A 15,528-nucleotide genomic window follows, 5' to 3' on the forward strand; every position below is an offset into this window, starting at 1 on the left:
AATCAGTAAGAAATAAGGCTAATATGTAACACGAGCTCTTCGGTTTTGAAACCGCGGCTCAAGAATCAAAACATACATTTCATCAGGAATTCCAAATTGTTATATGGAGAAATGAGATCTAATCAGTCTGGTGCAATGGCAGAAATGAAAACTCCAAACTACTGTATTTAAAGTACCATTTCACAACTCGAGTCGAGGATAAAAGTGAAGTTGGAGTTGTCAGTAGCCACCAGTAGTCTCTAATAAGAATCTTCTATAATGTCAATGACTGAGAATTGTGATCAATGCCGTTGAAAACGAAAGTTCCCAACATTGGTACAAACTGCTTCGTGATGAGCTGCAAAACATTTGGAAAAAGACATAAAAAGGTAAGACGTGTCTAGCTTCAAAATCACCCATCTTGCGAGGCAGGGATATAAGTCGAACCTTGATTACTTCTTGAGATGCGATTCCTCCGATGAAAGCAGCGACCACATGAAGCTCTGCAGCGCCAAATCTGCACATCTCATTGCAAAGTTCTTCCGGAAGTTCATAGCCGTCACAACCCATTTCGTTAATAACACTCGGGGCAATAGTTCTTAACCGAGATGCGTCCTCTTCTATATCTCCACTGCAAAATCGATATGTCAATAATAGAATGACAACGCCAAATTGCTCAGGATAAAATAACAACTCTTACCCATCAAACTGTCCAGGAAACTTGTTATAGGTCGCAGCAAATCTATCAACAGCTCTAAGAAGAATATAAAATCCAATTGCGCTACTGCGAGAGGTAAACAGAACAAGTGGTAAGAGCCTCCAAAGCTAACAACAACATACTCCTCTAGTACTATGGAAAAGATCAATTTGGACAAAGACATTCGCACCTGTAATCCTGACTAGCCAAACACTTTTGTAGTTCCGTTACAGAAGGATTGCTGAACTCATCCTCTATCATACGATATCTGCATACCTACAAGTTTCATATCCCAATGCTTTTTACTCTAATATGCAATCGGTTCTAATCATACACCAACAGTACAAGAAGTTCCAGCATTCTCACCTTCAGTTTTCTTGCATTCTTGCAAAAGCTCTTGATAGTTTGTTTTGAGATACTACTTGGATCTCGACCAACTTTAGCTAGAATGTCTTTCACTCTTTGCTCCATGGATAGACAATCATCTTCAGCTTTTGTATGGTAGATTTTCTGCAAATTGATGTAATGCCTGCAAAAGATAAATACAGCTATAGATTAATATCAGCCCTCCTCTGAATCGAAAGAACAGGAGAACTAACTCTGTGGAAGATGTCATGTCGGGCATGGAACCTTCAAGTGGTGCCTCCCCATCACCTTCATTTGAAACGAACTCCTGCAGGTGATCCATACAATCATATCCATGAGAAGCAAAAGAAACCAACATATATCATAGAATTAATCTAATAAACTAAAATCCCAACACACGCTCTCAACTATTTTCCAGTTACTAACCTTGAGAGCTGCTACCATTACCCAAAAAGCTGAGGAGTTTGAGCCAACTTCAGCATAACGATCATCAATAATTTCTTGGATCTCTTTGCCTGGATTATTAAAAAAAAAACCAGGGTTGGTTCGATATGAGAAATATAGAAATGAGACTCGGAAACCTTTTTCTGGTAACTACTAAAAAACTGACTTCACATATTAACTGTAATGCTAAATGCTATATTATGCATATGCATCAAGAGGCATATGGAACGATTAGCAATTAATCATAGTCATGAAGATAGTTGAAAGTCCTACCAGTTCCATTATATCCAACATATATTGTATAGAAACGGCAGATCTAATGGCAAGGAAGATGTATACACTCACTGATTCCTCGAGGAGCAAAAACTTTGAAAGTGGCTTCAACAGCTTCTTTGTAGTTATCTTCATCCATCGATACCATCTTGGACTTAACTAAATCCTAAGATTTAAAAAGGAAAAAGGAATAGATTAGAACAGGGACTCACAAGACGAGTAAATCTTTGCTAAATGTTTGCTTAGTTACAGGAAGTACGGATACCTTAAACTCCCTTTTCTCTTCCCTGGTCGAGGGAAGGTTGCTACTATGAGTTTTAGCCCATTCATCAGCCATCTTGACAAGAATGACCACGTAAGGAATGTGCTTATGAGCGATGGGATCTGGTGTCTTTAGATCAATGGTCTCCACAAACCTGCCGGTCATTGAATCATTAAGTTTCCATATCATCGTCATCAATTCACAATTTGAGTAAAACGAAACTCCATATCACGTACAAATCACTTCACAAGGTAAAAGGATGCTAAAACAACAAAATGACCGAGTAGACTGAAGCAGTGTACCTCTTGAGTTCAGGCCAGGGATTATTCAAGCGGAGATCATCAAGAAAATGATCAGGCTTCGAATCGATGATGGTGTGCTCCTGATATGCGAGTAAAGATATGACTTAGCAGACTAACCATGAAAAATGCTCAACAGTCAACACTGATACGAACAAGGCACATAAGCTTACCTTTACACTGATACGAACAAGGCCAGTAAGGCCATAGGAGCGAGCAAAAACCAGCATGACATTTGCTTCTCGGCAGATTCTATCTAGTTTCACCATTGAGTCTTCCACTAGCTACAATCAACACATGGCCAACTAATAAGAAAAGCTGTTTCAATCTAAAAACAAAATCTCGACGTAGAAACTATCATGCATACTAATCCTAAAGATAAGATCTGTGACTTATCATAGATGGCCAATGCAAAGACAGGAAGTATACATCAGTGCGCTCTCTGATTTAGAATATAAACTCTCAAGCTGAGAGATCCCAAAGGGTTTATCCTAACGATGGTCCATCAAAAACTAACTTTCTTGTAAGAGAGGTCAAACATGCTGAAAGAAAACAAACCATTATCAAACTCTCAAGCTGAAAGACCCCAAAGGACCATAAAAACTAAAACTTTGCAGTCTAAATTGCACCCACTTTCTTGTAAGAGAAGATTAAACATGCTTAAGGAGCAAGGACACATCTTTTCATTCGTTACCTGCGTGGCAATAACGAGAGTGAACTGAGAGAAGAAAGACGGGTCTGTGAGAATCAAAGAATCCGGATTCTCCTCAACAAAGTGAGCCCTCACAGCATCGTTAAGCTCCTGAAGAAAGGCACATACAGTCTTGGCTTTTGACTCACCAACACTCTTCTTATCCACTTTCAATCATCAAATACGCCAAAGTAAGTTCTCAACGCACGAAAGAAGAATACACACATTGCGATGCAAGGAAGAGAATAGAGTAAATACCCATGAAGTTGTTGCCAAGGTCTCCAATTTCAACTCTGGATCCGTCGACGACGGTGATGCTTCCGATTCCACCAAGAACGAGATTCTTGAGGGCTTCTGAGCCAGTAGGGCCACAATTAAGCAAACAGATGCTCGCGTTTTCAAGAGCCGCTTGACCTACTTCTCCCCAGATCCTGCGATTAGGGGCGAAAGATGAAGACTTGGAGCGATCGGATGTTGGAGAAGTCGAGGGTTTGAGGGGTTACCTGAGTTGGCGATCGTACTTGGTTTTCGTGGGCTCAGACATTGTTGGTTCTTGCTCGTCCTTTTCCATGAAGGGTTCTTCAGTGGTTCGCTTCTCAGCTACAGAGAGAGAGACTCCAAGAGGCAAAAGAGGTGTAGTGGGAGAAAGAACAAGGTTTTGAGGCTTTATGAGAATCTTCTGCCAAGTTGCCTCTTTTCTTTTCTTAATTCCGTAATCTAACAATATTTAGAGAAAAGTTGACCCCAAAAAAAATATTTTAGAGGAATTTATTAAAATATAGTTAAAATGGTTACACCTATTTAAAATAATAATATTTCCCTCAAAGGAGGAGTTAATTAATTATAGTCACACATACTTAATTATTCGCAAAATAATATATACTAGAACATCTATATATTAATACTCGATAAATTAATAATCTCTATAAATTAATAAATTTCGTCGGTCCTTCGCTTTAAAATTTGACACAAATCGATAAAATAATAAGATAATATTTTTTTAAAAAAATATATATAAATATATAGTCCTATTAAAAGTATAAATTAATAATTTATATGGATACATATTTTATATAAGTCATAACATATTATTATATTATTATTATTATTATATTATTATTTTATATTCACATTGGTATTATCTTTATATTTTCTTAACATTTAATATATTTTGATGAAATTTAGTAATATTATATTTAAAACCACATTTAAGTCCTAGACAATATATATTATATACACCAAATAACATAATAAAATAATAGAAATGTCAAATTTCAAAAAACAAAAATAACAATTAATGTATATACACTAAAATCAAATATTTTTCTTATCTTAGAATAAATATATCTTAAAATAAAAAATAAAAATAAGGAAACTTTTGTAAATTAATATCTTTATAAATTAATAAAATTTCAAAGTCTCAGTATTATTAATTTATAGAGGTTCTACTGTATATAATTTATAAATATATGTATAATATATAAACTAAAAATCATTGATATAAAATTATAGTTTTACATTTGCTAGATTAAGATGTTTCACTAATTGCAAAACCATCATGTGTCCAATCTAATCTATTAAAACAGAAGTACAAATAGTACTTAACCTTAATTTTTCCTAAAAAATTACAATAGAATGCCACTGATCTTGTGCACTGTCGTTTAGCATAATAATAAAACCACCGAACTTAAATTGAAAGACATAAACCGGTGAAAGTAATCTGATAGACATAACCAACTTCTTGCAAAACCGACAAAACATAAGTATGTTAAATCGCTATAGATAATATTTGTAGTTATAGATATTACAGTTAGTATCTTTAGAATATATTGGTGCACTAAATCAGAAATGGAATTTACCTATTTCTACGCTTAACTAATACAATATCACTCGGCTAACATAATCTTATTATTCTTTTGAACAAAAAAAAAATCTTATTATTATGTTTCAAGAACTTGCATATCACGGTGGCTAATCTTTAAAAGCGAATATTCTATAAATCATGATGATTAAATATTAAAGGAAAGAAAATTAATTAATTCAAAAACGTATATTCACTTTTCTATTCCTTCTAATCACAACTACAAAATATTTTGTCAGAATATCCTATTTAACCTACCCATTCCGAACCAAACTCTATATACATCATCCCTACTGTGTGAAAACCATATCATTTTAGCTAAAAAAAAATCTCTAAGATTACTACTTTTACTCCTCTAAACTAACTCAGACCTTTCAAAAACTCATGGCGAGTTCAATATTAAATGCTTGCATTCATGAAAGCAAAACACATCTTTTGGAGGTGATTCCTTCGAGATGGTTTTAACCGATCAATTGGTATGTTTTTTTTGTAAACATAATCTAAACTTCAATTCACTACTTTCGTCAACCATTATCTAATATAACCCTTTTCACTAACTATAGGGTAATAAGATCCATGATTCTTGCAAAAGAAGTCACATGCACAAAGTTCAACGAGGCCTACCTATAGGAGAATGGCCAGGTCTACCAATCTAAACGTTTCCATTTCTGCTGCTTGTGGACAATGTCAAACAACCAAACGTCAATACAAGATGACAATCCCATAAACTGTTATGACAGGTTCAGTCTTAAGTGATGTTAACATTTCCGTATGATTGACACATAGTTATTTCTCTCAAACTCTGTTTTATACATTACATCCTAATATTTATTCTTGATACTAACTTGCATATCTTTTCAGTGGAAATGATAATTTATTGTTTTGGTTTAACTGTTTATGCGTGTCGTATAAAGACTAAGAATCAAACTGTAGGAATTTATAATTGCTCTTTGCAAGTTTGGAACAAACTAAATAGCGCTGGTGGAAGAATGCTGGCCAGTTCGTGTGCTTTAAGAAGATTTGTTTAATTTGGAGGAACCAAAATTGTTTTTTTTTTAAAATCAAAATTCATTTAAATAATGTTCTTTGTCTTTTGTTTTTGACAAATATATTCAATTATCTTTGGTCACTTGAAGCTATGTTTTTAAATTTTAATTTTATATAAAACTATCATTAACATAAACCCAGAAGTACATCATTCTGACAAGCTAAAACCAAACTTATATAATTAAGGCAGGGTTCTTTCTATCTTATAACTAATTTTTGATGGTCCTACATTGTTTCATCTTATGAATTAATAAGTATAGTAAATAATTACTAACCGTGTTCTGTTGATGTATTTTGGGAAGGTTGTTGTCCTCATTTGCAGCTGGATTCCTGGAACGTGTTCTCACAATGTCCAGTAGCATGTCAAACATTCAAAAAAGTCTAATATCAGTTTATGAGGTATAAAAGATGAACCAAAATATTGATTCCAACTAATTGTTTCTATAAAATATTATGACCATCTGTTTTAACCACATAAGATGCCAAACTACACAAACAAGAGCAAGAAAAAAACGAACTCAATTTAACATGATTTATAAACACTGGCTATCAATAACATATCATCACACAAGTTATCAACAGTATTTTATCTATCTATTCTTCGGTTTCTTCTTACATTCTTTTTACTTTGTGTAAGAAGAATATATATCTATCTAAAATTCAGACCCTGTCCTGGAAACAGTTACGGGTAAACTAAAGAGATTTAAAAACAGTCAGCAGAAGAAAACCAAAAACTGAAAAGTTTTAACGGATTCGTTGCTGATCTGAGACATGCATGATGTTTCTTTCCGTGATAGTATCTATATCAGACTTGCTCAGATAATCTCATGTCTTTGTATTCGAAACTTCAGACAATCTACAAGAAAAAAAAAAGCAAAAGAAACAATATATTCAGAAGAAACTAAACGAAGAAACTCAAGTTAACCTCAATAAAAAAAATCAAACCTTTATGTCAAAACTGATTGTAGGATGCAATAGTCATCTGATTAATTATAGTGTAAACATAGCAAAACACTTAGATCACATGACATAAATCAGATCCCTGAGCACGGTATCCGGTGAAGACAAAGAGATAAGAAAACAAAAAGTTTCTCGAACAAGAAAAGTGGGTAAGCTTCTTCTGTTTTTTTTTCTGGAAAAATTGGGCTTGGGTCTTTAAATTATATGAGGTCCGATTTGCTTGACAATTTCTATTTTCTTCGGCAGACTAATTATCAAAGCAATTCCTAATATTATTTATGTATTATTATAATCAAATCACATTTAAACATATACAAACTACTTAATTTTGCAACAAATTTATACATAAACCTAATCTATCAAAACATATACCAACAAATAATATTATTTTAAATCATACATAAATAGTTTTAAACACACACAATTGTAGGAAAAAAACAATCTCATTAAGAAAAAAAATCAGTAGCTAAACATTAACAAACAAGTTGAGGTCGTTCTAAAATATAAAAAACATAAAAAAATAGGGATACTCTAAAACAGATATGTAATATAGTAAATATATTATATATATATAGTATTAAAAGATTTTAACTATTCATTTTTATAAAAAATGACACCCGCGTGGGCGCGCGGGTCAAATGCTAGTTTACATGAAAACACATCATAAGAAATTCTACTAACATAGATTCAAAAAAATATAAAATATACTTTATATTTATATTAATTGTAAACAGTTTGTGAAACTTGGCATCTAGTAAAATAATCTCTTTCTTATTAATGGAGGAACATTTTTAAAAAAGAAACCTTCAATGTGTAAGTTATTTACAAGGGTGTCATGCTGAGGTGACATCACCACAATCACTCTCAGCCTACATATTAAACTATCCATTCTTTACTAGAGTATTTACATCAAATGTCATTACCATATATAGTCATCGTTGGTCCTTCCCTCTTGAACATTACCTTATATTAAAATTTAAATTATCGTTGGTCCTTATTTGCTTGAATCCGAGAAGTTTGACCAAAATATTACGTGAACACAGCCACCTGCACTATTTAGCATGACAGCCATATTCAAGGTTTTTTTTGTCTATGTTACGTATGCATTCTAAACAATCAAATTGACAAAAGTACATAGAAAGAACAATGAATTAATAATTTTTTTAAAAAAAATTACACAGAACCAAATACATTGTTCTCAGTTCATAAACATACCTTTTTAACTGAAACATTGTTCTTTGTTAAATTAACATAATTTTCATGTATCCATCCTTATGTTTTTTTGCGAGAAAGTTTGTTCTCCATACAACAATATTTTTTAAAGGTTTTTTTGCATGAATTCGATGAAGAAGAACCAGATTAAACCATGATCTTTTAGTTATTGATTATTATTCTTATTGTATGCCGGTTTATGGAATTTGGGCGTGGAATGTATCTAGACTAATAGTTTACTAAGTACGTCCCTTAAATACGTATGATATGCATTTTTTAATTTAGGTTAGTATTGACAAGGGTAATTATTTATAAGCCACAAAATTCCTTATATATCGTCAACATTTATGTTGATTGCGTGACTTAATCCTACATTTATAGAGAATATTGTATCAATGACCTATCTATGGTAACAGAGAATATATGTTGTAAAAAAAAACAGAGAATATATGTTGTAAAAAAACAGAGAATATATTAGAAGTCCATTTCAAAGTGATTGACAAGCTAATTCGATTCCATTTATTGCCTACGATTACACATATATTTGCCATAAGTCCATTGTAGATCCTATATAAACCAAGGAGGATGTTAGTCATTCCTTCATTCACTATACCAGAGAAAAAAACCCAAATAAAGCAACATGGCTGCGTTTTGTTTTTAATGGTAATTCAAGCGTTCGGTATGAGGTACTACCATCCTACATTTTCCTTAATCGAGGAAGTGTGATTGTGTATATAATTTGTTAGTAACTGTTTGTTATCTATTTGTATTCAGGATTCCAAGGAACCCATACAGAAGGTATTCCAAAAAAGTTGGTGTAAGCTTTCAGTTTTAATTATCCAGTAAAACTTGAAGTTTGTTTTAGAGCATCCTCTATTTTTGTTTCTTTTATATGCGTTTCACAAGGATTTTTTTTTCTATATGTTTTAAGAGACTGTTCTAGAAAATAAAATATTTGCTTTATTCAGTATCCATACAATTATACTACTACTTACTAAGTGTGGTCACTAACCAGGAGATCAATCGTACACTAATTAACCAGTATTCAAATTATATCAATCAATCTCAGAAAATAGAAAGAGGAAACTAACCATGTTATTGTGTGGAATATCTCTTATGCAATATAGAGAGCGTATTGCAGGGACAACAATTGAGCCCTGAAGACAAACATTAAAAAAAAAAAAACCTACTTTGTCACAGGCATATTGTATCACTTAGATTTTTCATATTCTAAGTAGCGTTTACCTAAAGAAGCATCCAAGCATGTATGAAGGGAACCTCAAACTCTTTGAGAGAAGTATTGGCTGATTCAATAATCTTCTCAACATATTTGTTTTTTTAAACTCAGTTGGGTTCCCAAAGGATTGCTACGTTTTAAAAAAAACGAAACCCAAAGATTAGAACTGTTTATGTTTTAATAATTCGGTAAACTTAAAAAATAAAGGAATAAATAGAAACTTTACCATGTTGCTGACAAAAAAAAAATAGAAACTTCACCATTCACATGTCTAGAAAGACTACTTCTCTATTGCATGTCTTCAAATATTCTCAGGCGATGGCTGAACTACAATTAGCGATGAGGGATATATAACCATGAGAACATAATAAAACAAGCTATATTAGCGATCAAAACCCTGATTGTTTAATATTTATGATTAGAAACCAAAATTCTTTGGGTCAAACCTCATGAAGAGTAGATCGATTGACTTTGTGAATAGAATGAACTGTTTTGATTAACTGAAAACGGCTTCTAAGATCTTGATTTTGTGTATTAATGGGCTTTAGTTTGTCGTTCTTAACTGGACCATATTGTATGTGTTTAGGGTTATTACTTTTGAGAAAAAAAACTTTGTATTCTCAATTGTTTTGTGTCCATATTCACGAAAAGATTTAAATTTTTTTTTTTCTCTAACTGGTTACTATCAAGATAGTCTATTTTGTGTTTTCTTGGCAAAAAAAAAAACAAGGAAAGCAGAGAAGAAGATTTACATTTTGATACATCGAAACCAAAGTGAAATAAGAAGAGCAAAGTTCCGCTTATGCCGTCTCCGCACCATGTGATTAGCATAAGAAGAAGATTTATATTTTTTTTCTCGGCACCAGGTGATTTACTACTTTGATTTATCAATTTTACATGTGTTTAACATATTATACGACATATTAAACATGTTTTATCCAATTTTAGGCAATGTATATATAAAATGTTAAATACATAATAATTTTCAAATCTAACTCTCATCTCGCGCAAGGCGCGAGTCTTATCCTAGTACACATCATAAAATTAAATATTAGTGGAGTGATAAAATCTCATCAGTTGTAACAATAATTGATTTTACTTGGATATTTTTTAAATCAAAATTTTTTTATGGGATTTCCACTGCATTTTTTTGCCTTGCCAAGTGACATCTTGCGGATGATTGATAAGGGCTGTAGCTTTATATTTATTGTTGTAAAATTTAATCTGTAGCTTTCATTGTTGTAGTTTTCTAAAGCACTCCTTTTTTTCTCTGGAAATAAAGCTCTCTACAACCATATTTTGATTTTTATGAGATTTTTTTGCTGTGAATTTTTAATGAAAAAAAAGTTCGATTGATTGACATATATATCTCTAGACTAAATTTTAACTGTCCAGAGCAACTACAGCCACAATCAATCATCCCCTTATATGCCTAATTAGAAAAAAATAGCACAAAATAAAATATGGAGGGATATATTAAACTTGAGTTGATAATATTGGTAAATTAGCTAAAGGAAAATACTGAAAGAGAAAATGATTAACACATGTCAATTATATTTTATCTATACTATGAGAGTAATAATCTTAATCAAAGCTTAATAATTGGGCCGTTATGTGGGCCTACGGAAATGGGGCCCGCGACTTACGAACGGCTGCGTTGACAGTACACTACGGATAGGACTTCACGGAGTCTCTGACCAAAACAAGAAGCTCTCCAGTCACACGTTTTTTCTTCTATTCGATCTGTTACGACAAGCAGAAGAAGATGACTTTCTGGGTGTGATTCGGTCTCAAGTTTCTGTTTTATTTTCTCTCTTTAGGAATCTGGCTCTTGTCCAATTATGGGGTTTTTAAACATTTCCTGTTAAGTAATTCGTTGCTTTGTCGTAAAATTTCCATTTTTTTCCAGATTATGCCTGCCAAGTGTTTGCATATATTCCACAGAGAATCTCAAGCTTGCTAGAGAAGATAAATCCTCACTGCTGAAATGATTCTTGTCGGGTAAAAGCTTTGTCTTTTATTCTTACTCTTTACTGTCTCTGTTTCGCTTTGCTTCTTTTCTTTGATTGATTAATTGGTAAACACTCTTCTTCCAGGTTTTTTCTTAGTTAATTTCTCATCTTGATTCGATCATTTGATTGCTGAGATCTTGATTCAGTTTTCTCCTTCTCAGTAATAAAAGTGATTCTATAGGTTAATATTGGGAACCTTACTTTGATTATTTTATCTCTCTATCTCTCTGTGTTTTTTTTTTACTAGGTTGGTGGATTGGTCCCTATTCATTGAATCAGTAGAGATGGTTATAGTTTTTACACAAAACTAGCTGAACTGTTCCTTAGTTTGATTGCATTGCCTCCATGGGATTCGGCATTGATTCATCTGTTGCTATAACGGCACTGATTGTGGCCATTCTGGTGGTTCCAATGGGTTGCCAAAGACCTCAAGTGGTGAACCTTGGTGCTGTTTTTACTTTTGATTCGGTTATCGGAAGAGCTGCAAAGGTAGCTCTCGAGGCAGCTGTCTCCGACGTGAACGCTGACACAAGTGTCCTCAAAGATACGGAACTGAGGTTACTCATGAAGGACTCTTCCTGCAATGTCTTTCATGGGTCCTTTGGAGGTACCATGACTCTTCTTCTAGCCTTTTTTGTGTGTTCACACACTTGTGACCCTCATCAATGGTCCCATTAGAATCTTTCCGATCTAGGAGAAACAGTCTTTTTGGCTTTGCGTGGTGTAGAGTTTTGGTCTGAAGTAGATTAGTCCTCGTTTTATTGTCTCAAAGGCGATTCGCACAAGTTTCTACATGCACAGTAGGAGCTAACATCTGGACCAAATAGAGTTAGTGAAAGAAGAGCACCATTAAAGTGACCTTTTGATAATCTCACACAAGGAATATTACAATCATGTTTTGAATCTGTTCTTGTCGGTGCATAATTTGGGCTTCAAATGCTAATAATACATAGAACATAGTAAACCTCTGACCCAATACAGACTGTTCCTTACTAGAACATGTGTGTCATGCATGTAACTGGAAGCATAACGTTGGCCTGGTCTTAATTCGAGTGGTTGTTGTTTTGCAGCTTTTGAAGTGCTTGAGAAAGAAGTGGTGGCTATGATCGGTCCACTTTCATCCTCCGTCGCTCATACACTGTCAGATATTGCCAAAGGCCTCCAGTTTCCTCTCGTCTCATTTGCAGCAACTGATCCAACTCTCTCTGCCCTCCAATTTCCCTTCTTTCTCCGGACTACACCTAATGATGCCCACCAAATGTCTGCCCTTGTGGATCTTATCAGTTTTCATGGATGGAAAGAGGTGATATCAGTTTACTCAGATGACGAGCTCGGAAGAAATGGAGTTTCTGCACTAGATGATGAGCTCTACAAGAAAAGATCCAGAATTTCCTATAAAGTGCCTCTCTCAGTGCATTCTGATGACAAATCAATTGCTAATGCGTTGAACAAATCCAAGTCCCTCGGTCCTCGAGTCTACATTCTCCATTTTGGTCCCGACCCTTCGCTCAGAATATTTAGTATAGTGCAAAAGCTGCAGATGATGACCAATGAATATGTGTGGCTCGCCACAGACTGGCTCGCAGTTACCTTAGATTCTTCTGTGAGTGACAGTAGTACTTTAAAACGTCTTGAAGGAGTAGTGGGGCTTCGTCAACACATCCCAGAATCGGTAAAGATGCACCAGTTCACACATAAAATGAAGAGCAATAAATCAATGAATGCCTACGCGTTCCATGCCTATGATACACTGTGGATGATTGCATACGGCATCGAGAAAATGCTGAATGAGGGACTCAGTATAACATTCTCTTACTCCGAGAAGTTAATTCAAGCACAAGGAGCTAAACTGCACCTGGAGAGAGTCAAAATTTTCAACAGCGGGAAGCTGCTACTTGAGAAGCTTCTGCAGGTGAACTTCACTGGCATAGCCGGCCAAGTTCAGTTTGGTTCTGGTCGAAATGTCATCGGCTGTGACTACGAAATCATCAATGTAGACAGAACAGGTGTTCATACTGTGGGTTTCTGGTCGAAACATGGAGGCTTTTCGGTCGTAGCCCCAGAAACGCGACATACACGGAACAAGTCTGGTTTTGCTTTTGAAGAAAAACTTGGAAACATAACCTGGCCTGGTGGTGGGCGTGAAAAGCCGCGTGGTTGGGTCATTGCAGATGCCGCCAATCCATTGAAGATTGTTATCCCAAAAAGAGTGAGCTTTGTCGAGTTTGTGACCGAGGAAAATAACAGTAGCCATCGTATCAAAGGATTATGCATCGACATCTTCACTGAAGCATTGAAGTTCGTCCCCTACAGTGTTCCTTACGTATTCGAGTCATTCGGGGATGGCCGTTCAAGTCCTAACTACAACCAGATGATTCAAATGGTCGCGGATGGTGTAAGTATCCACATAAAAAGTGTACGAAACTGATTGGAAAAACCTCAGAGATCACTAAACATTATGAAACCCTTACTGAGATAATGGTTTTTATTCTTCTGCTTTTCAGGTATATGATGCAGCTGTTGGGGATATTGCAATAGTCCCAACCCGGTCCAAATTAGTAGATTTCTCGCAGCCATATGCGTCCACAGGCCTTGTGGTGGTGATTCCGGCTAACGACGACAATGCCACTTGGATCTTTCTAAGACCCTTCACCATCGGGTTATGGTGCGTTGTTATAGCTTCATTCTTCTGTATTGCCATAGTCATGTGGATCCTTGAACATCGGATCAATGAAGATTTCAGAGGGCCACCCCGGAGACAACTCATCACAATGATCTTGTAAGTTCAGCTCGTAATATTCACTGAACGTGATAGTTCATTATTGGAGTTTTCTCTGATCTTTCTACTTTGGTTTGTCCTTGCAGGTTCAGCTTCTCAACTCTTTTCAAGAGAAATCGTGAGTAGCCTCAGTCTCATCCATCTTTCTTTAGTACCATCAAGCAAAGTTTGATAGAGTTACATTTCTGGATCTTTGTCTCTAGTTTTTTTTCTCTATCAACTAATAACTGCGATCTTGCTGTTTTATCCTGTTCTGTCAACAGAGGAAGATACGATAAGCAATTTAGCCAGACTAGTGATGATTGTATGGCTCTTTCTATTAATGGTTCTAACCGCGAGCTACACAGCGAATCTCACGTCAATCCTCACAGTTCAACAGCTTCCGTCTGCCATTACCGGTATTGACAGCTTGCGAGCAAGTGAGGTGCCTGTCGGTTACCAGTCTGGGACGTTCACTTTAGAGTACTTAACCTACAGTCTTGGCATGGCTCGGTCTAGGCTGGTCCCACTTGAATCGACTGACGAGTATGAAAGGGCTCTAAAGCTAGGACCAACCAATTTTGGAGGCGTAGCCGCTATCGTTGACGAGCTCCCTTACATTGAACTGTTTCTAGCGGAGCGGCCGGGTTTCAAGATTGTTGGAGAGCCCTTTATGCACCGTGGTTGGGGATTTGTAAGTATTATTCTTAAATCAGAAGAGCTTCAAGCAATCACAAAAAGATTGAGAGGTTTCGTTCTGTTTAACAGGCGTTTAAGAGAGACTCTCCACTGGCTATAGACATGTCAACAGCGATCTTGAAACTCGCCGAGACGAGAAAACTGCAAGAGATTCGGAAGAGATGGTTATGCAATACGAGTTGCGCAGAGAAATCAAACTGGAACCCAGAGCCAAACCAGCTCCATCTCAAGAGCTTCAAAGGGTTGTACCTTGCCTGCATTGCAATCACGGTCTCTGCATTTTTGGTGTTTGTTCTCAGGATGATACGTCAGTTCGTGAGGTACAGACGGATGGAGAGGACAAGCTCGCTGCCGCTCGCGTCTTGGTCTTCTTCTCCTTCGATGCGGTTAAGGGAATTGGTGTTTGGTTTCGTGGAATTTGTGGACGAGAAAGAAGAAGCTATCAAGAGAATGTTCAGGAGTGATGACTCTAGCAACAACCCATCCCATGTTGTGGAAGTTCAAGCTGATTCTGAGGTACGACAAATTTGATTACGTAAAAAATTCCACTTTATAGGAAGAAGATTGTATTGTAATTAGATATGAGCTAAGATGTAAGTCAATCAATATTTGAATCTTTGTTCATTAGATATGATTGTAACTAAGCAACACAAAAAATGGTAAGAGACAATGATTATTACCATGATTATATAGCTATATATATAGATTTTCGAGTTGAGTAGCTTTGTAGA

The 15,528-nt window shown here is 35.3% G+C and overlaps 2 protein-coding genes across 4 annotated transcripts; one reads left to right on the forward strand and one right to left on the reverse strand.

The window, feature by feature from the left end:
• Positions 1-2: 2 nt before the first annotated feature.
• On the reverse strand, positions 3-7,047 carry LOC106440491 (NEDD8-activating enzyme E1 regulatory subunit AXL). Of its 2 annotated transcripts, XM_048754160.1 has the most exons (17): positions 6,865-7,047; positions 6,195-6,775; positions 5,497-5,543; positions 3,515-3,728; positions 3,270-3,442; positions 3,015-3,178; positions 2,494-2,604; positions 2,324-2,403; positions 2,025-2,175; positions 1,832-1,925; positions 1,469-1,557; positions 1,276-1,349; positions 1,043-1,205; positions 867-952; positions 680-763; positions 427-610; positions 3-337 (listed from the first exon to the last, which is right to left on the reverse strand). In XM_048754160.1, the coding sequence occupies exons 4-17, from the start codon at positions 3,580-3,582 to the stop codon at positions 254-256; spliced, it is 1,605 nt and encodes a 534-aa protein (XP_048610117.1). In that variant the 5' UTR covers positions 3,583-3,728; positions 5,497-5,543; positions 6,195-6,775; positions 6,865-7,047; the 3' UTR covers positions 3-253. The 2 variants fall into 2 exon arrangements, with proteins under 2 accessions (XP_048610117.1, XP_048610118.1); XM_048754161.1 differs by lacking the exon at positions 5,497-5,543.
• Positions 7,048-10,983: 3,936 nt separating this feature from the next.
• LOC106440490 (glutamate receptor 3.7) lies at positions 10,984-15,515 on the forward strand. Of its 2 annotated transcripts, none has more exons than XM_013882174.3 (8): positions 10,984-11,105; positions 11,238-11,329; positions 11,588-11,947; positions 12,411-13,756; positions 13,845-14,119; positions 14,206-14,237; positions 14,383-14,792; positions 14,867-15,515. In XM_013882174.3, exons 3-8 carry the CDS (start codon positions 11,686-11,688, stop codon positions 15,326-15,328), a joined length of 2,787 nt encoding a protein of 928 aa, XP_013737628.2. In that variant the 5' UTR covers positions 10,984-11,105; positions 11,238-11,329; positions 11,588-11,685; the 3' UTR covers positions 15,329-15,515. The 2 variants fall into 2 exon arrangements, with proteins under 2 accessions (XP_013737628.2, XP_013737629.2); XM_013882175.3 differs by having other exon boundaries at positions 10,986-11,105; positions 12,411-13,735.
• The last annotated feature ends 13 nt before the right edge of the window (positions 15,516-15,528 follow it).

Source organism: Brassica napus, chromosome C4 (assembly GCF_020379485.1).
Source record: "Brassica napus cultivar Da-Ae chromosome C4, Da-Ae, whole genome shotgun sequence".
NCBI lineage: Eukaryota > Viridiplantae > Streptophyta > Magnoliopsida > Brassicales > Brassicaceae > Brassica > Brassica napus.

Excerpts from the sequence above, each read along its gene's own strand:
- LOC106440490 (XM_013882174.3), top strand. The coding sequence starts at position 11,686 with ATGGGATTCGGCATTGATTCATCTGTTGCTATAACGGCACTGATTGTG. Across the intron at positions 13,757-13,844 it reads TAAGTATCCACATAAAAAGT|GTATATGATGCAGCTGTTGG; the intron begins GTACGAAACTGA and ends TCTGCTTTTCAG. Across the intron at positions 14,238-14,382 it reads AACTCTTTTCAAGAGAAATC|AGGAAGATACGATAAGCAAT; the intron begins GTGAGTAGCCTC and ends TTCTGTCAACAG.
- LOC106440491 (XM_048754161.1), bottom strand. The coding sequence starts at position 3,582 with ATGGAAAAGGACGAGCAAGAACCAACAATGTCTGAGCCCACGAAAACC. Across the intron at positions 3,443-3,514 it reads AAGTACGATCGCCAACTCAG|GATCTGGGGAGAAGTAGGTC; the intron begins GTAACCCCTCAA and ends CCCTAATCGCAG. Across the intron at positions 2,176-2,323 it reads CCCTGGCCTGAACTCAAGAG|GTTTGTGGAGACCATTGATC; the intron begins GTACACTGCTTC and ends AATGACCGGCAG.